This window comes from Argopecten irradians, chromosome 16 (assembly GCF_041381155.1).
Source record: "Argopecten irradians isolate NY chromosome 16, Ai_NY, whole genome shotgun sequence".
Lineage (NCBI taxonomy): Eukaryota > Metazoa > Mollusca > Bivalvia > Pectinida > Pectinidae > Argopecten > Argopecten irradians.
The window spans coordinates 4,085,964-4,111,813 of NC_091149.1; the positions used below are offsets into that span (position 1 = coordinate 4,085,964).

Genomic DNA, 25,850 nt, shown 5'->3' on the forward strand with positions numbered 1-25,850 from the left:
TCCGTCAGGAAAAGATGGTTCTCAATAGGCATAGAAACAATTCCTGTTAGTTCCTCAGTTTCCACCAACCCGACGCCTATCGCATAAATCTTGATTCCTGATTCTCTCATCATTTCCGCTTCCGGTATCGTCTGACGAGAGTTCATATTGGAGACGCCGTCCGTGACAATGATAGCAATATTCTGGGCGTCGACTCGGTCGCCACGGTCGGCAGTGAACAGCGTTGTCCTGGCGAGGTGTAAGGCGGCCGCTGTATTAGTGTTACCAAACCTATATTGGATGTTCCGGATAGCTGCGTATAGGGAGTCGGAAGTAGAGTATTGGTTCAGGAAAAACTCCACCTCAGCGTCCGTACTGTATCCCAACACTCCGACACGTACTATACCACTGTCGACGTCCTCATGGAGAAGAAAAGTCGAGAGGAAGTCGAGAACTTTATTGAAGTTTGAGTTGCCTACACTAGTAGACATATCCAGTATAAACACGATATCTTGTCTGGTCCCGTAACAAACTTAGGGAGAAAGATAAAAAAAAGGTTAAATTCAATACTTTAATGTAGTAATTCCACTGTCATTTGAGAAATACGTTTACTATAAAATGATCAAATACATAACAAAATTAATTGATTATACACCTTGAAAATTGTATTATATACCTTTACAATCTAATATAAAATCACAAATAAGAGCTAATCATTTTTTCAAATTAAGTGTTGGAAAGAAACAAAACACATATTTGTAAATCATTTAATAGCATCTTTAAAAAAATCGAAATTGTATATAAAAAACAAAATATGCGTGATGTATATAAACTCATTGCGAATTTTAAAGAAATATATGCTGAAGTTAATCTGTTTTCTTTCAAACACCAATAATAAAATTTCGAGAACAAAATGTTAGAGAAAGTGTCATATAGGTAACATTATTATTTATTTGAAAGAAATAGCAAAGTAAGATAAGCGAGAGAAAAAAAAGAAAACTTGCCTTCTTCCATTTTAGTGATAATATCTAGTAAATAATTAGCTTATAATTAGGAATTTGAATCTAGTAACGGCTTAGCTACAAAGAATGTCAAGATAATAACATAATGTTATTACTTACATAAAAAATAGCAATGTAAGAAATGCTACAAATTAGTTAAAATAATAAATAAAACAAAAAAGGCTTTTATGGCATTATAGGTATAAGGCTAATAACGGCTGAGTTTAACAATTTTATATCTAATATTTCAGAAACAAGGCGCGATAACGGCTTCCCAGTAGAACAAGTGTGCCTTACACATTAGAAGCAAGTTGTTATTCCAATGAATGTGACGTTAAGATAAAATCTTGTTTTAGTAACGCGTCGATCCGAAGCCAATGTAAGCGTGATATACTACCATAAGGATCGGAAGTAGTTGGTTTTGGTGTCGTCGGTAGCGGCGTTGTCGTCGGTAACACTGTTGTCGACGTAGTTGGTGTTGGTGTTGTTTTTGGTTCAGGACAAAACGAATCTAACACCTTATCCTGGAGATTATTTAGTTCTGAGAAATCATCCGTCAGAAAAAGATGGTCCTCAATAGGCAGAGAAGCAATTCCTATAAGTTCCTCGGTGTCCACCAACCCGACACCTATCGCATAAATCTTGATTCCCGATTCCCTCATCATTTCCGCTTCCGGTATAGTCTGACGAGAGTTCATATTAGAAACGCCGTCCGTGACAATTATAGCGATATTCTGGGCGTCGCCTCGGTCGCCACGGTCAGCAGTGAACAGCGTTGTCCTGGCGAGGTGTAAGGCGGCCGCCGTATTAGTGTTACCAAACCTATATTGGATGTTCCGGATAGCTTTATCCAGGATGTCGGAAGTAGAGTATTGGTCCAGGTAAAACTCAACCTCAGCGTCCGTACTGTATCCCACCACTCCGACACGTACTATCCCACTGTCGACGTCGTCGTGGAGGAGAAATGTCGAGAGGAAGTCGAGAACTTTATTGAAGTTTGAGCTGCCTACGCTAGTCGACATATCCAGTATAAACACGATATCTTGTCTGGTTCCGTAACAAACTTAGGGAGAAAGGAAAACACGGTTAAATTCAATACCTTTGTGTAGTTTTTCCAATGTATTTGAGAAATTCGTTTCGTATAAAGTGAACGAATACATCAAGAAAAATCAACAATGATATTAATTGATCATTTATCTTGAAAGTTGCATTATACATCTTTACAATCTAATATAAAATCACAAAAACTGTCGAATAGTTTGTTTAAGAATCTAAAGTGAGTTGCAAAACGGAAAAAATATAACTCAAAAACAACTGGAGAAATTCCTTATTGTAATCTGTAAAACACTTTAAAGAAAATGTTTGCTCTTCAATTTTCAATGGATTATATTAATACATTAAGAGTTAAGAAGAAACAAATTACATTTGATAATAATTTCATAGCATCCTTTAAAAATTTGAAATGAAAAGTATTATTTAATTTGTGTATAAAAAGCAAAATCTGCGTGATGCATATGCGCCAACTACTATTTTTAAAGAAAATGTATGTTGAAGCTAATCTGTTTTATTTCAAATATCAATAATAAAATTTCCATGATAAAATGTTAGAACAAGAGTCAAGGAAGTAACGTTACGGTATTATCAAATTCAAGGAAATGGCAAAGTACGAAAAGCTAGAGAAAAAAAAATGAAAAAATAAACTTGAATTCTTACATTGTAGTTATAAGGCCTAGTAAATGATAAGCTAATTAATTAGAAATTTGATATTTTTAAAGAGTCTAGTATCGGGTTAGCCACAAAGAATGCCAAAAAAATAACATATGATATTACTGTACATGAAAAAAAGGCAAAGTAAGAAATGCTACAAATAAGTAAATTAATTTTTTATAACATTTTAGGAACGAGGCATGATAACGGCTAAGCTTATTAATTTTAAACCTGAAATTTCAGTTATAAGGCGTATTAACGGCTAAGCACCATTATAAGTGCACGGAAACCCCAGTAGGCTAAGTGTACCATTAAACATTAGAAGCAAATTGTTATTCCAATGAACGTGGTTTAAGGATAACATCTTAGTTTAGTAACGCGTCGATCCGAAGCCGGTGTAAGTGTGATATACTACCATAAGGCTCGGGAGTAGTTGGTTTTGGTGTCGTCGGTAGCGACGTTGTCGTCGGTGACAGTGTTGTCGTAGAAGTCGGAGTTGGTGTCGCTTTTGGTTCAGGGCAAAATGAATCCAACACCTTGTCCTGGAGATTATTTAATTCTGAGAAATCGTCCGTCAGAAAAAGATGGTCCTCTATAGGCAGAGAAGCGATCCCTGTTAATTCCTCGGTTTCCACTAACCCGACGCCTATAGCATAAATCTGGATTCCTGATTCCCTCATCATTTCCGCTTCTGGTATCGTCTGACGAGAGTTCATATTAGAAACGCCGTCAGTGACAATGATAGCGATATTCTGGGCGTCGCCTCGGTCGCCGCGATCGGCAGTGAACAGCGTTGTCCTGGCGAGGTTTAAGGCGGCCGCCGTATTGGTGTTTCCGAACCTGTATCGAATGTTCCTGATAGCTTTGTCCAGAGAGTCTGAAGTAGAGTATTGGTCCAGGTAAAACTCCACCTCAGCGTCCGTGCTGTATCCCACCACTCCGACACGTACTATCCCACTATCGACGTCATCGTGGAGGAGAAATGTCGAGAGGAATTCGAGAACTTTATTGAAGTTTGAGCTGCCTACACTAGTCGACATATCCAGTATAAACACGATATCTTGTCTGGTTCCGTAACAAACTTAAGGAGAAAGGAAAACACGGTTAAATTCAATACCTTGGAAAACAAGATGTCAGTTACATATTGGTTTTGATAGCTAGATGATATCGATACTGTCATTGACACAGCGTTGAGACGTATAAGACTTATTTCAATACATTTTTGTATAAATTGCAAGAAAAAGTAATCAACTAATGTGTACATAACATGCTTATCACATTGTTATAATCATCATTAATCCCTTAAAGTAATATCATAATTATCTCTTATAGAGTAGAGTATGAGCGACAAATCCAAAATAAATGCAGCATGGAAATGTTGTCGACGACTACATCGCAAAACAACCCCACTGAAATCATATTAACCTTTTGTTAGACACATGTATGTATAACGGCAATATAGATGGTTAATTTCATATTTAATGTTATAATTTGACGAAAAGACATACATCCAATGGAAAATTAAAGCATCACCAAGGTTATTGTGTATATCCTGTCTCTACTTAACGCAGTGACTGGCATTGCTGGCTGGTATCCATTGTGACGTCATTATTTTGTAAAGGGTATGATGTTGCGCTCACAAAAAATGACGTCACAATTAACCCCTATGCGCAAGGGCTAACAACTGTAATGTGCAAATACAGAATACATAACATATATAGTTGTGATCCCCATCCGAAGTGATATGTTAGTTACAGCATTGGTATTCTTGATCTCATGACATTGGTGTCCTTGACCTTACGACACTGTTGTCATTGACCTTATAGCACTCAAGGAATCCAACATCCAAACGAATTAAGAACACACGTATATGTTAATATACAGTGCCCATCAGCACTGTTAAAACATTTGAACATTTTATTATATATTGGAGATACCTATAATCACCAATCACTTTATCAATAAAATGTAACAAAATAGAGACCCATCCATAATCAGAGAGAATTAGATTGGAACCATCACCACCAGAAAAAAGCAATAAGTTATGTTTATGTGGAGTTATTGGTATTTGGTGCAATCCTACCGATAGGTGGCGTTGTAGGCGCTGGTGTCGTAGGCGCCTGTGTTGTAGGCGCTTGTGTTGTGGGTGTAGGTGTTGGGGCCGGCTGTGGACATTGTCCTTCAAATATTTTATCTTTAAGGCTGTTCAGCTCGGAGAAATCATCTGCCAAAAATAGATGCTCCTCTAAAGGAAGTGACGCTATTCCTTGTAGTTCTGTTGTTTCTATTAAAGCAACGCCGATGGCGTATATCTTTATTCCGGAATTTCTTGCCGTTCTTGCTTCCGGTATAGTCTGTCTGGAGTTCACATTAGACACGCCGTCAGTTATAATGATAGCGATATTCTCAGCGTCCGGTCTATCTCCGTGCTCCAGAGTAAACATGGTCGTCCTCATGAGCCTCAGTCCTGACGCCGTGTTGGTGTTACCCAGCATGTATTTGATACTGTTTATACCCTGATACAGTGCCGCAGTCGTCGTGTACTTGTTAAGGTGGAACTCTACAATGGCGTCAGTACTGTATCCCACCACACCCACACGGACGACTCCATTATCGATATCATCGTGTAATAAAAAGTCGGTTAGGAATTCTAAAATCTTATCAAAGTTATCGAAGCCGACACTGGTGGACATATCAATGATGAAAACAATATCCTGTTTCGCAGCAGTGCACACTTGAAAAGAACAAAAGAACATACTGAATAGGTATCATTTTAGCGAAATTGAATTTTAGCGCAAAATCTTGAACATGTTAGCGCAGTGATTCATCAGAGCATTCCAACAATATTTAATAATTTATATTCGAACGCTATGTAGAAATCACGATTAGTGCAATCCTATCTAGCGCAAAATGTCTAGTGGGAAAACCACAAAAATATGGTTATTGCTAAAATGTGTACGTTAACAGTAATATTATTATGTACAACGAATTCAGAAGTTACTTATAATGTATCGATAAATACTGTAATGCGACCAAATATATTCTCTTCGACATCATAATTGCATACCGGTCAGTAGTGTTATTTCTCACCTTGGGGTGTAGTGGTGGGTGGGAGTGTGATAACTGGAACACGGAGAGATATATTAACAAACAGTATCAAGTACAAAGAAATGTTATCTGGGTCAGCATAATACAGAGTTATCTGCCCTTGTGGGTAGATATGATTGTGACGTCATGTGTTTGCGAACGTATCGCCATCTTTTCAGAGTAATCGACACTAGTTTTACTCAATAACTAATGATGTCACAATCAATCTACCTACAAGACAACTCTGTAATATGCAAATACGGAATAATTAACTGCTATAATTTTTAATTATCCTTGCATAGAACCCAGCTTAATAAATAAGACATTATTACCAAAATGCTAAATATAAACATGTTTATAATACAGTGTGGTTAACCGGTAATTCCAGAATAAACATTCTGCTATATAAATTTACGTATCAACATAACATAATGAAGTAAAACATTAAAATGGAATGGTGTTAGTTAATCAACTCGTGACATCAATAACAGTGGTTCAATTACGAAAGAATACTTAGACAAGAATAAAAAAAAACAATCAAATGAAACCACCGATAAACCGATTGTTAATTGTTTTATGGAAAGAAGAGAAAAATTGAAATAACCGATAAACCAATTGTTAATTGTTTTATGGAAAGAAGAGGAAAATTAAAATTACTGATAAATCAATCGTTAATTGTTTCATGTAAAAATTAGAAAAAAATAAAAATCACCTATAAACCAAACGTTAATTGTTTTATGTAAATGAGGGACAAATTAAAACAACCGATAAACCAATCGTTAATTGTTTTATGAAATATACTGTGTGCAATGTTAAGTCACTCATTTCCCCGATAAACCATTTGTTAATCGTTTTTATGTGAATACATTAGATTCGTCTTCAGCATTGATTTATTTCTTCGGATTTACCATTATGCAAATCATTAATACCACAACCAAATAAGAAACTGACAATAAATTAAAAATAATCAAAATACCACAGCCATAAAATTAGAAAGAAAATATGAGAATACCAAAAAGGTTGCCATAGAAACCATCAAGTAAAGAAATGTTAATCTAGGTTATTTAGGTGCAGGGTTTACCCTCGCATGTTGAATCAAACACTACGTCATGGAGATTGTCGAGTTCACTAAAATCGTCCACGTTAAAGCTGTGAGCGTCAGTCGGCAGACTTGCCATACCGTCCAGTTCCTCAGTCTCCGTCAATCCTATTCCTATGGCGTATATGGTAATACCACTGTCCTTTGCTGAATTGGCCTCGGGGATGGTAAGATGGTGTTCGATGTTAGACACTCCGTCAGTCAATATAATCCCTATATTGTCCGCATCAGGGCGATCTCCGTGAGCCGCTGTAAACATGACGTTATGCATTGTACGAAGACCTCCAGCCGTGTTTGTGTTACCGAACTGGTATGGGATACCGTCAATTGCCTTTTCCAGGTCGTGTCGGCTTGTGTGTTCATTCAGGTGGAACTGGATGCTAACTGATGTACTGTAAGTTACAACACCAACCCGGACTTTCCCACTTTCTATATCCTCGTGTTGAAGGAATGTTTTCACGAAGTTCAGCATTTTGTCGAAATTTGGACGGCCGACACTTGTGGATGAATCCAGAACGAATACTATATCCTGCTTAGCTAGTGTACATACTGTGTAAAAGAGTAGCAAAAGGTGACATGTTATGGATCGCTGTATAGTCTAATGTTAGAAATACTGATGTAAAATATTCTAAAAGTAATTTTGCAGAAGTTGGTCAGACATATTACAGCTCATTTTACAGAAATATTACTATTGTAAATCATAATTACAACTCCATATAGAATATTGCTAAAATTGTTTAAAACGTTATTACAACTCCTTTTGCAGAATATTGCTAGAACATATATTGCAAAATAATACTGCAACTCCCTTTATAGAACATTAATGAGGAACTTTTCCAATTACTCTCAATGTAGAGCATCGATTTATCAATTATTGCACAATAATATAAATACTGTAAAATAATGCAAAAAGTTTAATTGGGTACATTGCATTTTATTCAGGCTATTTGATCCTGAATTAGGTTAATATATTCTCAATATTCTGAATCAGCTCACTTTGAATAGAAATTATGTACAAATAAATCGTCCCCAAGAAAATAAGAGTGCTAAAACATATACCATGATCGCAATTTTCGCTCATTTTCAGAATCATTCTGATGAAACCCTGCATATACGACATCATTGAATAAAACATCTTAGAAATGATTGACCTATACAGTTCAATTGTCAAATATAAACAAGACAGAACGTGCTCACCTATTTTAGGGGGCGGCGTGGTCGGTGGTACTGAAACGTCATAACCATAAACGTAAAAACAGACGGTTCAAGGTCAACAGAAGGACGTTAGACCACAACCCAACACAAGAGTGTTAGTCCAAACGTGAACACCATTGACCAAATGTGCTGGACAACATTATTACATATCTTGTTAACCATATACCAAATGTGCTGTACGTGGTTAGATCTCTTGTTGTTAACAATGAGTCAATTGTGCTGTACATACTTATAAACATTTACTTTGTAGTTAATACGCATATTTTCCCCAGACATCAAATAGAAAAAAATAAATATTACATCAATTGTTGTTAACCATGAACCACATGTGCTGTATGTAGTTATATCTTTTGTGATGAATACACTTATATTCCGCAAGTATATTAAAAGGAAAAATAGTTAGATATGTGAATTCGGTTATAGAGACCCTAAATCATAGGTTAAATGTTAAATCATATGTTTTAATTGGACACCGGATAAACGTTGAAGTTCATCTGCAGATATACCCGTCTCCCAACTATAAAAACCCGGTCTTCAAAACTCCGATTCTATGTCTGCGATTAGAATTGTAAAACAATGAAATATAAACGCATTAAAACCAAATACTAACGCATTAACGCATTGTAGCCAAATATGAACGCATTGTAGCCAAATATGAACGCATTGTAACCAAATATGAACGCATTGTAACCAAATACTAACGCATTATAACCAAATACGAACGCATTGTAATAAAATACGAACGCATTGTAACCAAATACTAACGAATTGTTACCAAATACGAACGCATTGTAATAAAATACGAACGCATTGTAACTAAATACTAATGCATTGTCACCAAACACTAACTATTAAATGTGTGCAAGTTTACTGGCTATGATTACGCAAAAGTATAGACTTTGCAAATTTTTATATATTATGGGTTTATAAACGTCATTATTCCATGGTAACAAACGTACTGAAATATAAAAAAGAAGTTATGAAGTCCAACATTCAATAGATTATGAAAATCCAACGTAGAACCGCAAAATTCGTTCGATCCATGTCCGTGCAAATTATGAAACTTGCACAGACGTTCATAGAAAAACACACAATAACGATGATTGGTTTCCAACAATCCAAAATAATGTATACTGTGTATATCAGGGTAATGCAAAATAATGCATTTCATCTTATATCAGAGTATCAACAATGTAAAATATTGGATAATGTGGTATAGCAGCGTATTAACAATTCAAATAATATATATTATTTTACATCAATATGTCAATAATATAAATAATGTATACTGTTTTATATTGGGGTATCAGCGAGGTATGATGACAGTTCAGAACTCAACTTTACATTATTCAAAGGCCTGTGATGAGTGTTCACGGAACTCAACTTTACTCTGTACATACAAAGATTTGTAATGACAGTTCACAGAACTCAACTTTGCTCTATAAATACAAAGATTTGTAATGACAGTTCACATAACTCAACTTTACATAAAACAAAAACATGTGGTCACAGTTATACAAAGAGCCGTAATGGCAGTTCACATAACTCAACTTTACATTATACAAAGGGCCGTGATATGACAGTTCACACAACTCAACTTTACATTACACAAAGTCTATGCTGATAGTTCACACGACTCCACTTTACATTATACAAAGGTCCCTGATGACAGTTCACATAACTCAACTTTACATTAACAAAAGCCGTTAATGGCAGTTCACATAACTCAACTTTACATTATACAAAGGGCCGTGATATGACAGTTCACATAACTCAACTTTACATTATACAAAGGGCCATGATGACAGTTCACAGAACTCAACTTTACATTATACAAAGGACCGTGATGACAGTTCACATAACTCAACTTTACATTATACAAAGGCCGTTAATTGCAGTTCACATAACTTTACATTATACAAAGGGCCGTGATATGACAGTTCACATAACTCAACTTTACATTATACAAAGGGCCATGATGACAGTTCACAGAACTCAACTTTACATTATACAAAGGACCGTGATGACAGTTTACATAACTCAACTTTACATTATACAAAGGCCTTTAATGATATTTCACAGAACTCAACTTTACATTATACAAAGGACCGTGATGACAGTTTACATAACTCAACTTTACATTATACAAAGGACCGTGATGACAGTTTACATAACTCAACTTTACATTATACAAAGGCCTTTAATGATATTTCACAGAACTCAACTTTACATTATACAAAGGACCGTGATGACAGTTTACAGAACTCAACTTTACATTATACAAAGGGCCGTGATGACAGTTCACATAACTCAACTTTACATTATACAAAGGGCCGTGATGACAGTTCACATAACTCAACTTTACATTATACAAAGGACCGTGATGACAGTTCACAGAACTCAACTTTACATTATACAGGGCCGTGATGACAGTTTACATAACTCAACTTCACATTATACAAAGGACCGTGATGACAGTTCACAGAACTCAACTTTACATTACACAAAGTCTATGCTGACAGTTCACACGACTCCACTTTACATTATACAAAGGTCCCTGATGACAGTTCACATAACTCAACTTTACATTAACAAAAGCCGTTAATGGCAGTTCACATAACTCAACTTACATTATACAAAGGGCCGTGATATGACAGTTCACATAACTCAACTTTACATTATACAAAGGGCCATGATAACAGTTCACAGAACTCAACTTTACATTATACAAAGGACCGTGATGACAGTTTACATAACTCAACTTTACATTATACAAAGGACCGTGATGACAGTTTACATAACTCAACTTTACATTATACAAAGGACCGTGATGACAGTTTACAGAACTCAACTTTACATTATACAAAGGACCGTGATGATAGTTCACAGAACTCAACTTTACATTATACAAAGGGCCGTGATGACAGTTCACATAACTCAACTTTACATTATACAAAGGGCCGTGATGACAGTTCACATAACTCAACTTTACATTATACAAAGGGCCGTGATGACAGTTCACATAACTCAACTTTACATTATACAAAGGACCGTGATGACAGTTTACATAACTCAACTTTACATTATACAAAGGCCTTTAATGATATTTCACAGAACTCAACTTTACATTATACAAAGGGCCGTGATGACAGTTTACATAACTCAACTTTACATTATACAAAGGGCCGTGATGACAGTTTACATAACTCAACTTTACATTAACAAAAGCCTTTAATGGCAGTTCACATAACTCAACTTTACATTATACAAAGGGCCGTGATGACAGTTCACAGAACTTAACTTTACATTATAACAAGGACCGTGATGACAGTTTACATAACTCAACTTTACATTACACAAAGTCTATAACGACAGTTCACAGAACTCAACTTTACATTAACAAAAGTCTGTAATGACAGTTCACAGAACTCAACTTTACATTATACAAAGGCCTTTAATGACAGTTCACATAACTCAACTTTACATTATACAAAGGTCTCTGATGACAGTTCACAGAACTCAACTTTACATTATACAAAGGTCTCTGATGACTGTTCACAGAACTTAACTTTACATTATACAAAGGCATCAGACGACAGTTCACGGAACTCAATTTTAGATTATACAAAGACATTTGATGACATTTCACAAAACTCAATTACACATCATACAAAGTTCTCTGATGACAGTTCACATAATTTAACTTTCAACATTCAAATTTCTGTTAAGTCGTCGCTTAGCATGGACACATTTCATGACATACCGATTAATTAGTTCAGACAACCATGGTGTCATTAAATAATATTCATGGATTAATGGGTAGTGCCAAATAGTTATAACTGAATTTCATACAATTATGACGGTACGGCATTCGGGTTTACGTGTAAGTAACCGTCTTTATACCAATACATTTAAAGCATAGAGAAACACCTTCATACGGATGATATACATGTCAATGACGAAAAACGCAAACGGTTTATTACACGATGAACTTCAGCATTTTTATACTAAGACATGTTACAGATGACAAAAGACAAATATACATACTCCCGTTTTATTGCATTAATAGTGTGGTTTGACTGTAAAAAAGAAAGCATAATCAACACATGTAAAATTACTTACGTATATGCAATACTTCAATCATTGTCTGAAATAAAGAAATAAAATCTGTCTAGAATCAAAAGGGACGAAGCGACATAGAAAAAAAAGAACAAAAAACACAAGCAAATAGATAACAATCAGATATTTAGAAACATGGAATAAACACCAATCGTGATTAAGGACAGACAGAAAACACCAACCAGATATTTATAACAGACAAAGAAAACAATAAGGACTTAGGACAAATTTAATCAACATCAATAATTTATTTACGGCAGACAGAACGGTACTTGTAACCAAGACAGGACAGTTCAAGTGTTTAGGACATACGGAACTGACACCAACTAGCAACTTTAAAGACAACAGTGTTTACTAATACAAGACAATTTCGACGGTAGCACGACGTCAATAAAAAAACAACATCATTGAGATCGACTCTGTATAAGGATGATGATATGAAGGTTTCTAAGTACCAGAGCAAAGACATGTGGAAGCCATTATACAATGTTGGCCCTTCACCCGACAAAACACAGAGACTGGGCGTTACCGACAGACATATACCTCCACCTATACTCATGAGTATTTCTTGATAGACAACATGGCAACAGAACATTCCTCCACCAACGAGTTGTCAGAATTTAAAAAATGGCAATGATAGCTGTTGGTTAGTAACTTATAGCGAGTATTGTTCAATACGATACCAGAACAGATCGATTTAAACATCGTCTCCTTCAGTCCACTAAGTTCTTCGAAATTATCCACGGAAAACATGAACTCCTCCAATGGCAGGCTAGATATTCCTGTCAACTCCTGCGTCTCCGTTAGCCCAATCCCTATGGCGTAGATGACTATCCCATCAGTCTTTGCTGACTGTGCTTCCGGTATCGTTCTGCGACTGTTTATGTTAGAAACCCCGTCCGTGATAACAAAAGCAATATTCTCAGCATGTGAACGATCACCTTTCGCTGGAGTGAACAGTTGTGACTTCATTGTTAAAAGAGCATCAGCAGTGTTTGTACTTCCGCCAGTAAAGGGAATATTGTCTATGGCGGACAGAACTTGGGATTTTGAGGTAAAGGAGTTGAGATGGAACTGAATATATACCCCTGTGCTGTACGTGATGGCTCCAACACGAATGCGTCCAGAGTCAATTTCAGCAAAGGCTAAGATATCCTTTACGAACTTGAGCATGCGTAAAAAGTTTGTCGTCCCAACACTAGTGGAGGAATCTATCACGAAGACAATATCCTGTGGAGCATTACTGCAAACTAAGATAATACAACAATTTATTAACCATAGATACTTTATGTGGAGTTTAATATTTCCAACATTTTAAACTTAGGTCACATCTAGCTTTTAAATGGAAAGGTAAATATCGTCAAATGTCTAGAATAATGAGTATTCACCTGGTGAAACGGTTGTCGTAGCGACCGTTGTTGTTGTTGGTTGCGGTGTTGTAGTTGTTTCTATCATCATAGAAAAGAAATATCTTTAATGACACAATATCTTGTGAATTATATCAATTCTTATCCATAAATCAAGTAGAGGAATATCGTTAATGTTCAAGTTATGTTTTATTTGGAATTAGATTAGGTATTGACATAATGCGAAAAGCTAAAAAAGGGAAAATATCAAAATCTGAAAAATCTTTAAGTTCCTTTTTTGAAGTCTGTATATACAATTAGCGTTTTAATTATTAGTTTGTTTTACTTATATGCAACTACGAAATACAGAACCTGTATAGATCATACTACATGTGGTATATTACCCGGACACAGGGACTGAAACATATCCTTTTTAAGGTTTTGTAGCTCTGCGAAGTCGTCGACGGTATGGAAGTATTTGTCTAGAGGGAGACTGGAAATTCCCTTCAGTTCTTCGGTGTCTGCTAAGCCTACTCCGATACCGTATATTTCTATACCAGTAGACCGGGCGTATTCAGCTTGGGGTACAGTTTGGAACGAGTTGATATTTGATTGGCCGTCTGTAATGACGAAAGCAATATTGGGAACATCCGGTCTGTCGCCATTGGCTTCTGTGAACATGATTTCCGTGAGGGCAAGGAGACCAGACGCTGTGTTTGTATTACCGTACATATAAGACATGGTGTCTATGGCGAAGAAAACGTCAGCTTTAGACATATATGTCTTCAGGTGGAACTGCACAGACACATCGGTACTATAGAGTACAACTCCTACACGAACTAATCCACCGTCTATATCAGCATTGAGCAGGATGTCTTTCATAAATGTTAGAACTTTCTGGAAATTATCTGGTCCCATGCTTGTGGAAGAGTCAACCACAAAGACTATGTCTTGTCTTTCAGATCCACAACCTGTCAATTTTTAAAACTAGATGTACGACACCGCAGAACAGCGAACAGAAAACATATAAATTCACATTTTGTCATGATGCGAAATTACATCATTGCTTAACAATCGCAATGCAATTATCTAAAATATTTTAAAGATTATAGTTTAATATTGATATATGCCTTTTCAGATAATAAAAGACACTTGATTACTAAAATGGACGTAATAAATTAGATATACGTTTGGTGACTCGGATGTATGACGTCACGCCATTTTTCCTGATATGACAACGACTATCTTACTCACCCACTGGGGCTACATCTACGACAGATAGGGATTCTGTAATACAATCGATATATTTATTTGTGATAGTGAAAGGTAGACACCTTAATCGAAGAAAATTTAGTGTTTTACTTGTTTTAATTAACTGTGAAATAAATACGTAGAATTGGAAGGGTTCCAAAAATCATTATCTTGCATTAATGCTACACTTATTATCACGTCTTCGATAATTCGTTACTAATTAATTAATTGATTAATTAATTAATTATATATTTATTTCCATAACGCGACTCGTTTCCAGGATTCGTCCTTATTACCGATGTTTATCGATACGTTATACCAGCACAATGAACATTAATTGTATTTAATCAGGAAATGCTTCATTCTATTGTTATAACTTAATTTATTTTAGGCCATACATATGGATGTTCTTAATTTAGTTGTTATCATTATTGTTTTAATTCTTGCGGAAACGAAGTATTTCATGTAATATTTGATATTCGTTTTATAATAAAAAATTACGGGGTATTTTTGTTTTCTGATCAAAGACATTATGTATTTATGATGGAAGAAATATACAAATTAATTTAATTACCGTGACAAAACGACGAAAACATCTTTTCTTGCATAAGTTCCAGCTCTGAAAAGTCTTTTACAGTGTACAGATAATCCTCAAGTGGTTTACTTGCTATTTGCTCCAATTCTACAGTATCAACGATTCCAATACCAAGAGCATAAATATCAATCCCATCATTCCTAGTGGCTTCCGCTTCCGGTACAGTTTCTCGTGAATTTATGTTCGATACACCGTCTGTTACTACTATTGCAATGTTCTTGACTTGCGCACGGTCGCCTCTCTGTTGAGTGAACATGTCAATACGCATGCGCCGTATCCCTCCAGCGGTGTTTGTGCTTCCTGGCATAAAGTCGACAGAATCAATGGCGGTCATGAGAGATGGTTTAGTTGAGTATGTGTCGAGATGAAACTGGATTCTGACCTCGCTGCTGTATGTTAAGATACCTACCCGTACATCTCCATTGTCAATGTCTGCATTACGGAGGAATGATTTTGTAAAGTTTAAAATCTTTCTGAAATTATCTCTCCCCAAACTTGTGGATGAATCCAGAACAAACACGATATCCCGTCTTTCTACACTGCAGACTGTACGTTACCGTCACGGAAAGAAAAAAAAGAACTTAAATTAACGTCCGTAAAATAAAAAAAAGTAAAATGTAATATTAGATTGGGATACATAAGAGGTATATATTACCCGTTGTGTTAAAATATTTAAGATATAACATTCACCAGTTGTTTCGAGACTTATGAAAAAATAATATATTTGAGTTTAAAAACGGTAAAAATGCCTATTGTGTTTTGATATTGAAGTACAAATAATATATTTGGGTTTATAAACGGTAAACGTTACACACATTGTTCCATGATTTAAGTAGAGAATGATAATAAATGGTTTTAACGGGTAGAGATTATAGCGGCTAGTATTACCCGTTGGTTGCGGTGTTGTTGCGACAGTGGTGGTAGTGGTTGTAGAACTAGTTGTAGTCGGAGGAAGGGTGGTTGTTTCAGGTTGTTTCTCTGGCGAATGAATGCAGAAATTAAATTTAACTTAAGTCTTAGACATTCTTTCAAACATAACATATACATTCTCATTTTCTCGTACCATCTTTTTATATACTGTACATGTGTACTAAATTATATAACTGATTGAAAAAAACCTGATGTTATAACGTACTTTTTTAATTATCCTCAATGATTTAAATGGAATCGCTTGAGTAGTACAACTAGTAATTATAAGGTATAATGTATTTACCGGGGCACAAAGATTCAAACATATCTTCCTGAAGAGCTTGCAAATCTGCAAAGTCGTCGACGACATACAGAAACGTGGTCAGTGGCTTGCTCGAGATCCCTTTCAGTTCTTCAGTTTCAGTCAAGCCTATTCCAATAGCGTATATTTCGATACCAGCCATCCGTGCAGCCTCAGCTTGAGGTATAGTTTGGCCAGCATTTATGTTAGATTCCCCATCCGTTATTACAAATGCCTGATTTTGGACACCAGGACGGTCTCCGTTATCCGGTGTGAACATTTCTTGTGTCAACGCCAGCAAGCCTGCCGCAGTGTTGGTGTTCCCGTAGAGGTAGGGTATCTTGTCAATGGCACGGTAGATATCAACTTTGGTGGTAAACTTGTTGAGATGAAACTGAATGGTGACCTCCGAGCTATACAGAACCACACCTACTCGTACTGATCCAGCGTCTATGTCAGCGTCTCGCAACAAATCTTTCACGAAACCCAAAACTTTCTGAAAGTTGTCTGTTCCGACGCTGGTTGAAGAATCAATGACAAAAACGATGTCTCGTCTCCCATTATCACAGAACAATTCTATCCATAGCAGGAAAAAGATAATGATTTTAATCAGTTTTGGTAACTAGTAATGGTTTCCATCAGTGAGATAAGTATCTTTAGATAAAAGCATGGCACAATTACATCATACATATTTTTCAACATATATGATTGAATGTAAATATACGAATAAGATTTTACTTCCGTTGACAGATGGGGAACTTTTAGTTACGTTAACATTTGACGCAAGTTGCGATCATAATTTGAATAATAATTATTAGAACTTAGTTATCTTAATTGTATTACCGGCTACGGTTGTGGGTGGAGGTAAGGTGGTAACTGGCTGGGTTGGCTTAGGAGGCTTTTCTATGATGTGGCAAAAAAAACATCAACTTTATTAGCTACATATTTACATCAATTTAGAATTAACATTGGTTCTAAAAAGTACACTTTACTGTTATATAGAATCGAAACTATACTTATTAGATGGCAAAACCATAACATAAGATTTATAAATTAAATAGTCGCTGTAGATGGTATTAAAATATGAAACATTTTTATTTACTTTATCTGCTTTATATCTATTTTGAAAATTAAATTGACAATTTGTGTTATATGAAAATTATTACTGCTTCTGTCTATTTATTGTTTTTATCAATCATTTAATGTAAACGGAATAAGTACCGGTACATATCGTGTTGAACATATCTTCACGCAGTCCTTCCAATTCTGTAAAATCATCGACGGTGTGCAGATATTTAGACAATGGCTGACTAGATATTCCCTCGAGTTCGTCGACCTCAGCCAGACCGATCCCAATAGCGTATATTTCAATCCCGGCATTCTTCGCTTTCTCAGCAGCAGGGATGGTATTGGCGGAGTGAATGTTGGACTGTCCATCGGTTAATATAAAGGCAATATTGCGTGCGCCAGGCCGGTCCCCATTTCTACTTGTAAACATCTCCTTAGTCAAAGCTATCAAACCGCCCGCTGTATTGGTGTTCCCATACATGTAGCGTATGTTCTCGATAGCGAGGAACAGTTCTGGTTTGTTATCGAACGCGTTCAGATGAAACTCTATGGATACGTCTGTGCTGTATAATACAATTCCTACCCTGACAGACCCGGAGTCCACGTCAGCATCCAGCAACATGTCTCTGACGAAATCCAACATTTCCCGGAAGTTGTCAGTCCCTACACTTGTGGACGAGTCCAGTACAAATACGATGTCCTGTTCATCGGATTGGCACGCTAAATGTTTTCAAGGAATATAGTTAGATGTCATGGCTTTAAACAATACAGCATAAAACGTTTAGAACGATCTGACTTGGTTATAACGTATTTTTTCATTTCAATAAAAGTTCATATAATATGTTTGTAATATTATGAGTGTCACGAACTATGTTTAGAACGAAGTAATTGCGTTGGTCCCTATAGGCCCACTCCTGATATTTATGTTAGGAATTCGACAATTCGCCCATAATGTGGATAAATTACATCAAATCTTAAATTTATAACATAGCGTTATTCTATGCTCTGCTATATGTTCATTTGACGTTTGAATAAAATCAACTTAGTAATGCATATGTTGTTGAAATAATACAGCTAGATACAAAAGTGTGACTCACCGACAGGTTCAACTATTTCTGGCAATATTTCTGCAAATTTATGTTTTAACATAAAAAATAATAAGTTTTGAGCAATTTTTATTTATAAGTAATAAATTTTGTTTTTAATTATTATTAAGCACTAGTTAATACAGCTATGGCGATTGCATTTCATATTTGTGATATAACTTCAATTGTATTTAAGGTGCTAGGTGATAATGACATCATATATGCTTAATCATGTGGATAATTGTTTGTTTCAGGTTTAAGGTAATGTAAAAATTTACATGAGGTATATACCTCATCATACTATTTCAAAATTGTATCGTATGAATTCTGTTTAACTAAAATCTTCAGATAAACAACTATAAGAAATAATTAGATAAAAAGTGCAACACCTTTTATGAAATTCGATTATGATAAAATTTTAAGTCATATTGTATTCAATGATATTAATATGATAAATAATATTTACGAAATAGAATAAACAATTTACCTTTACAGAAAGACGTAAATAGGTTTTTCTGAAGTTGATCGAGCTGGGTGAAGTCGTCAGCTATAAATAGATAATCCTCCAAAGGAATACTTGATATTCCCTTCAGTTCTGTTGTCTCGGTAAGACCAATGCCAAGAGCATATATTACTATCCCATCCTCCCTTGCTTCTTCCGCTTCCGGAATGGTATGCCGGGAGTTTATATTGGAAACGCCGTCCGTAACAATGATAGCAACATTCGGTACATCCGGACGGTCGCCATTTTCATAAGTGAACATCCCATAATGCATCGTTTGCAAAGCGTCGGCAGTGTTTGTGCTTCCGGGTGTGAACGGTATATCCCCGACTGCTTCTAACACAGCTGCTAGACTTGTGAATTCGTTGAGATGGAATTGGATGTGTACATCGGTACTATATGACACTACACCGACTCGGACCTGGCCAGAATCTACACTAGCCTGTTGCAGGACGTTTTGAGTAAACTGAAGCATCTTTATAAAGTTTCCATCGCCAACACTGGTAGAAGAATCCAGAATGATAATAATGTCTTGTTTCCCACTGCTGCAGACTGTAATATTTATATGAACACTGATCTAATATTAAAATTCTTCAACATTAATTTAAATGGAAAACATTCAATTTTGACAACATCAGTTTCTTATATACAGATCTCTCTATAATGACTGAAAACCGGCACTTTAGCGTTTCATCGGTCTTATTTTAAGTACGGACAAAGAATATCGTATGGAACCAGTATTCCTTCATAAAATACCCTTTAATTCAATATCAAAATCAAATCAAAGGAAACATGATGCAAGCACCATTTTAATTTTATATGATATGATGAATTACATAAACAATGTCTATACTTGACACTGACCTATAGTCTCTGGTGTTGTCGCTGCTGTGGTCGTTGTTGTTGTTGTTGTTGTTGTCGTTGTCAGTGGTGTTGTTGTTGTCGTCGCCGCTATTTTAATTATATCATTACCTATATCATTTTTGTACTTCGTTGCTATTAAAATTCATCATTACTTATATCGTTTTAGTTATTTTATTTTTAGGATTAATGATAAAATTCATTGATCTTTACAAAATTGCAATGTCATTTTTATTAACATAACAATATCAATATATATATATATTGAATTATTTTGACATAAACAGAAATTAACAATTATCATATTATAAATGTATTGTATTCTCCGGAGATACACATCCTCGTTACACATGTACCCTTTACCGAATATATTTCATATCAAACACATTGACCTACAAAGCCACTGAACACAACATTACATTTTTTTGTGTTAGATCACAACATTGATCACGTGACTTACGACACCATATCACGTGGCATACAATACCATATCACGTGACGATACCATACAAAACATCATTTTGTTAGAGATCAAGACAAGGCCTGAAACACACCGATGCAAACCAGTATGTGATTATCAGCGGAAGCAGTCAACATTCACATTTGGAAACAGTTTCTGATAACAACATGAGACCAGTCGACGTAAAAATTCAACAAGTTTCTTATACCAACACATGAGGTTATGTGAAAGTATATCTATCTTATATCTATTTCTGTTTACGTGCATACCGAGTAACCGTTGTACATTATAGTTACACTATCTAAAGACAATACCAACAACGCAAATACGTGTATACCGAGTCACCATTGTACATTATAGTTACACGTGTCTAAAGACAATACCAACAACGCAAATACGTGTATACCGAGTCACCATTGTACATTATAGTTACACTTATCTAAAGACAATACCAACAACGCAAATACGTGTATACCGAGTCACCATTGTACATTATAGTTACACGTATCTAAAGACAATACCAACAAAGCGTATACTTGTACACCGAGTCACCATTGTACATGTTATAACAAGTATCCAAAGACATAACACTGTCAACGTGTTTACCCAGCCACCGTAGCACATGGTATTTACAAGAATCCAAATGACACAACACTAACAGCTATACACCAACGTCCATTTAATGACCAACAACACATTTAAAACATTAGCTGAAAACATCCAATATGGAAATAGATGAGAATACATAATAGTGTAGGACTTGTTTCCATTTTTATATACGTGCATACCAAACCACCGATTTACATGAGAGTTACAAGTATCCAAAGGACACAAGCATTAACAGATCAACGTCAAACACCGTCGATATTATAACCAACACACGTGAACATCAGCTGAACAGTTGAACATTAACCCAGTTAGCAGTTTACGAGAATGTTAGTAATAACCTCCACCAGAAATATTACCCGGACAGATGGACTCGAACATTCTATTCTTGAGATGGTGTAAATCCTCAAAGCCTCTAACCGTGTACAGGAAATCAGTCAAAGGCTCACTAGCTATTGCCTGTAGCTCGCTAGTCTCTGCTAGTCCTATACCAATAGCATATATGTCTATACCAGCCCCTTTGGCCTTTTGGGCTTCGGGAATGGTTCTCCTAGAGTTAATATTAGACTGACCGTCAGTAACTACTATAGCCACATTCGGAACATTAGCACGGTCGCCATTTTGAAATGAAAACATTTCATTACGCATGACCATTAATCCATCCGCTGTATTGGTACTTCCGAGTATGTAAGGGACCCTATCTATAGCCTTAAACACCTCGGATTGAGTTTGGTATTGATTTAGATGAAATTGTATCTCTACTCGTGAGCTGTATATTAATAGTCCTACCCTAACATTGCCCGAGTCGATGTCTGCAAGAAGGAGAATATCTTTCACGAATTCCAACATTCGTCGGAAGTTCTCATCGCCTACACTGGTAGAAGAGTCCAGGACGAACACCAAATCTTGTGGGATGCCCACGCATGTCACTATCAACGGAACACATGTATATAAAGTAAATATTGACGTACCAGAAATTAGTTAAAATATTCATTTAATTTAAGTTATTACATTATCTGACATTGTGTAAAACGATACAAGTAATTATTACTATATTGACCAAAACATAAAAAACATATATATATATATTAAAATCACGAAGCAGTGTACCTCTTACACACTCACCCATAAGTTGTGTCGTTGGGCCTAAAATCAAATTTGAATGGCATTAGCTCAATTGAGTCGTGTTACGCAAGAAACCACGTACGGTATTCGTCTTTCATGTATAAATCAGACAAATTTTGTTAAGCTATGGCTGTCATTACATTATGATAATATCAAGTTACGGCCGGATTTCGGTTTACAGTGCTATATATTATAAAACATATTTTATTTTATTTTCAGTACCATCATATCTTTTTTTTAAATCTGCTTTATTAATTATACTAACCAGGACAGAAAGTAGTGAAGATGTTATCCTTTAGTAGTGTCAGTTCTGAGAAATCCTTTACAGTATACAGGTGCTCCGATAGCGGGGAGCTAGCTAACTGTTTAAGCTCCTCTTCGTCAGACAAGCCGATACCAAGGGCGTAAATCTCTATCCCTACGGCCTTGGCTTCATCCGCTTCCGGTACGGTGCGTCTTGCGTTTATGTTTGAAACCCCATCAGTTACAATTATAGCAATGTTCGGAACATTTGGCCTATCTCCATGAATAATTTGGAATACCTCTGTTCTCATCATTTTAATTGCATCTGCAGTGTTTGTACTACCATACGCGTACGGTATGATGTCTAAAGCGCTGAAAATGTCGCTTTTGGTCGTCCAAGTGTTCAAGAGGAACTGGATCTGAACATTCGTGCTATATGTCAGAACGGCAACTCGATAAGCCCCGGAATCTATGTCGGCTATATGTAAGAACGACTTGACAAAGTCAATCATTCGCCGGAAGTTGTCGTCACCAACACTCGTGGATGAATCGAGTACAAATACGATATCCTTTTCATTCGATAAGCAAGCTGAAACCATGGTAACCAAATGCAAATTACAAATATAAAATGGAAATTGTACATTGTACATAGATAATACGATAGCGTTTACTGTGCACGATATTCATCATATTACAGATGTTTGAAAAGCAGGACACAATTGAATGTGAGCAATAGATAATGTACGAGATGTAAGATCACTGGCGGGGACAACATTATATTTATTTGATATATCATTTCGTGATGGCTCTTCAGGAATAAATGGCGAAAGTACAAGAGGAAAGTCGTTGAGTTTTATTTTTTTATATTCAACTCTACATGGATACGTACATTTTTCTTCACATATATTTGAGATATATATACTGTACCTACCAGGTTCAGTGGTAGGAGATAACGTGGTTGTTGTTGTAGGCAAAGTGGGAGTAGTGGTTTCTTTGAAAAGTTAATGAACAATACAATTAATTAGAACATAATGTATCTATCACAATGTGGACTTTGATCATATAATAAGTACTAAATTATAAGTATGTACAATTATAACCATATAATTGAAAACTTATCGATAAAGTACATACATCGATATAGTACACATAAAAAATAGATCGATATAGTACATATATCGATATAGAACGCAACGAAAGTTTCAGATCCTGTTACAGAAATCACAAGAAATGAAATTGTAACGATACCCAATTTTTCACATTACACGGAAGACAGACACATCAATGAATGTCAAAAAGTTTCTTTTGACTCTGACCAGCTGAAGTTTTTCATATGAAGATATGACAATATCTGCAATATTTTGAATTATCAGCAGTACCAACATTTAAAGAAAATATATGCCCAATCATTTTTGTGTAAGACACTCTATTTCCTGCCTTTGGACAATTTCAGAAAACAAATGAATATTAGACAACGTCTAATACCTGAACTAAACGAGAATAAACACACAGACAACATGTCGTACCTGGACAGACGATCTCAAATATAGTTTCTTTGAGCCCGGATAACTCAGAGAATTCATCAACCGTGAACAGAAACTCATCCAGTGGTCTGCTGGAAATTCCCTGGAGTTCCGCAGTATCCCGCAAACCGATCCCAATAGCATATATATCAATACCAGACTTCCGAGCCGACTCGGCGTTCGGAATAGTATCTCCAGCATTAATATTGGACTGCCCATCAGTGATAACAAATGCAACATTCGGAACACCTTCTCTGTCACCATTCACAGAAACGAACATTTCCGTACTCATTACTCGGAGACCACCAGCGGTATTTGTGTTTCCGAGTATATATGGGATGCTATCTATGGCCCTGAAGACGTCCATTTTTGTACGAAACTCATTAAGATGGAATCTGACTTCAACCTCTGTGCTATAAATGAGGGCTCCTACACGAACCCGACCTGAGTCTATATCAGCATTCGACAGTAGGTCTTTTACAAATTTCAGGATCTCTCGAAAATTTTCCGAGCCAACACTTGTAGAGGAATCCAAGACAAAAACGATATCTTGTTCACTTTGTCCACATGCTTAGAAATTAACAAGAAAATGCATATGAACAGAAAACTAAATCAAATAATTCAAATCATATTTGGTTTAAAGATGAGTTTGAATAGATTTATTTTTATACTGATATGACGGTAAAATTAAAATCTATTCAAATCCATCATTATCACTCAATCTAATCCATGAGATAGTTAATTACGACATACAGACAGGGATGTTCCCCTCAATCAATTAATTACATTTTCCAAATTAATTGTGAGACTCTTTTCTCTGATATATCACTACGCCATTGTATCAACCTATATGATGCGACGACACATATAGCGACGTCATTGTACGTTACGATATGCCAACGCAATTGTTTAGCCAATGAAAAAGCACGGTACAAGCAAACTTGAAATGTATCGTAATGACTTGAACGACACGTTGGGAAATTCTCCTGAGCGAAAAACATAACTACAATATGATTATGTGACTCAAATAAGTCACCATTATTACAAAAATACACTCAATGCAGTACTAAATTTAAAAAATAGAACATAACCTGGTAAACTATATCACAGTCTGAACTCACCGACAGCGACTGGGCTTTGGGTAACGAGTGCGGCCGGTCTCTCTATAGGACGTCCTTCCTCTGTTTTAGGTGGTACGAATTATTATAAAAAATGTATTTATTACAATAATTTGACGAAATCGTCATTAATGTTGATGTCAATTCCATCAGAAAAGATCTTTCCACTATCAGATACAGAATAAAATATTGACATACTTTTTTTCTTTTTTTTTTCATATATGATTTTATATAGTTGTGTATATGAATCGTTTATCGTTTTAAACATCATGTTATTATCAACTTTATATTCATTCCATAGCTACATTGAACAGAAAATACAGGTGAGTTAGCCAACAAAATCTGATGCGAAAGCAAGTTGGTAGATTACAGAAATATTTTTTTTCTTAGATGTTATTGAGACAGAAGAGAGTATAATTGAACAATCTGGACGACAGAAATCCCCAACAAAGGATACACAAACCACCACTAGACACCACAAGACATGCAAATGAAAAGAAGACCTCTAAATTAACACTTTCAACTACAAAAAAAAAATATATAGGACATGTCGATATTGGATCTGCATGCGTCTCAGAGTACCAAACAATATAGACTTACTATGTATGATACAAGTACACCTGACCCCTGTGTTGAAGTAGTAAATTATC

At 35.7% G+C, this 25,850-nt stretch overlaps 5 protein-coding genes across 44 annotated transcripts in view; all 5 read right to left on the bottom strand.

Annotated features, from left to right (window-relative positions):
• Positions 1–25,850, bottom strand: part of LOC138310974 (uncharacterized) — a 229,877-nt gene that overhangs the window by 108,799 nt on the left and 95,228 nt on the right. The gene's annotated exons all lie outside the window — the stretch shown is intronic.
• Positions 770–5,531, bottom strand: LOC138310757 (cartilage matrix protein-like). Its single transcript, XM_069252097.1, has 3 exons — positions 4,738–5,531; positions 3,103–3,768; positions 770–2,043 (listed from the first exon to the last, which is right to left on the bottom strand). Exons 1-3 carry the CDS (start codon positions 5,441–5,443, stop codon positions 1,295–1,297), a joined length of 2,121 nt encoding a protein of 706 aa, XP_069108198.1. The 5' UTR covers positions 5,444–5,531; the 3' UTR covers positions 770–1,294.
• On the bottom strand, positions 5,723–7,438 carry LOC138310984 (cartilage matrix protein-like). Its single transcript, XM_069252397.1, has one exon. It carries the CDS (start codon positions 7,343–7,345, stop codon positions 6,839–6,841), a length of 507 nt encoding a protein of 168 aa, XP_069108498.1. The 5' UTR covers positions 7,346–7,438; the 3' UTR covers positions 5,723–6,838.
• Positions 12,424–20,383, bottom strand: LOC138310980 (collagen alpha-4(VI) chain-like). Its single transcript, XM_069252392.1, has 12 exons — positions 20,129–20,383; positions 19,250–19,816; positions 18,775–18,804; positions 17,831–18,397; positions 17,453–17,512; positions 16,613–17,185; positions 16,288–16,377; positions 15,379–15,945; positions 14,808–14,840; positions 13,958–14,524; positions 13,596–13,655; positions 12,424–13,457 (listed from the first exon to the last, which is right to left on the bottom strand). The coding sequence occupies exons 2-12, from the start codon at positions 19,737–19,739 to the stop codon at positions 12,763–12,765; spliced, it is 3,732 nt and encodes a 1,243-aa protein (XP_069108493.1). The 5' UTR covers positions 19,740–19,816; positions 20,129–20,383; the 3' UTR covers positions 12,424–12,762.
• On the bottom strand, positions 20,523–25,788 carry LOC138310981 (cartilage matrix protein-like). Its single transcript, XM_069252393.1, has 5 exons — positions 24,086–25,788; positions 23,491–23,550; positions 22,582–23,148; positions 22,317–22,337; positions 20,523–22,120 (listed from the first exon to the last, which is right to left on the bottom strand). The coding sequence occupies exons 1-5, from the start codon at positions 24,447–24,449 to the stop codon at positions 21,522–21,524; spliced, it is 1,611 nt and encodes a 536-aa protein (XP_069108494.1). The 5' UTR covers positions 24,450–25,788; the 3' UTR covers positions 20,523–21,521.

Excerpts from the sequence above, each read along its gene's own strand:
- LOC138310757 (XM_069252097.1), bottom strand. The coding sequence starts at position 5,443 with ATGTTCTTTTGTTCTTTTCAAGTGTGCACTGCTGCGAAACAGGATATT. Across the intron at positions 3,769-4,737 it reads AAATACCAATAACTCCACAT|TTTGTTACGGAACCAGACAA; the intron begins AAACATAACTTA and ends TTTCTCCTTAAG. Across the intron at positions 2,044-3,102 it reads AACTACTCCCGAGCCTTATG|TTTGTTACGGAACCAGACAA; the intron begins GTAGTATATCAC and ends TTTCTCCCTAAG.
- LOC138310984 (XM_069252397.1), bottom strand. The coding sequence starts at position 7,345 with ATGCTGAACTTCGTGAAAACATTCCTTCAACACGAGGATATAGAAAGT.
- LOC138310980 (XM_069252392.1), bottom strand. The coding sequence starts at position 19,739 with ATGCTTCAGTTTACTCAAAACGTCCTGCAACAGGCTAGTGTAGATTCT. Across the intron at positions 16,378-16,612 it reads GTTTGAATCTTTGTGCCCCG|AGAAACAACCTGAAACAACC; the intron begins GTAAATACATTA and ends TTCATTCGCCAG. Across the intron at positions 15,946-16,287 it reads AACAACACCGCAACCAACGG|TCTGCAGTGTAGAAAGACGG; the intron begins GTAATACTAGCC and ends GGTAACGTACAG.
- LOC138310981 (XM_069252393.1), bottom strand. The coding sequence starts at position 24,449 with ATGGACGTCTTCAGGGCCATAGATAGCATCCCATATATACTCGGAAAC. Across the intron at positions 23,551-24,085 it reads ATTTGAGATCGTCTGTCCAG|AAACCACTACTCCCACTTTG; the intron begins GTACGACATGTT and ends AACTTTTCAAAG. Across the intron at positions 22,338-22,581 it reads CTTCACTACTTTCTGTCCTG|GCCCAACGACACAACTTATG; the intron begins GTTAGTATAATT and ends ATTTGATTTTAG.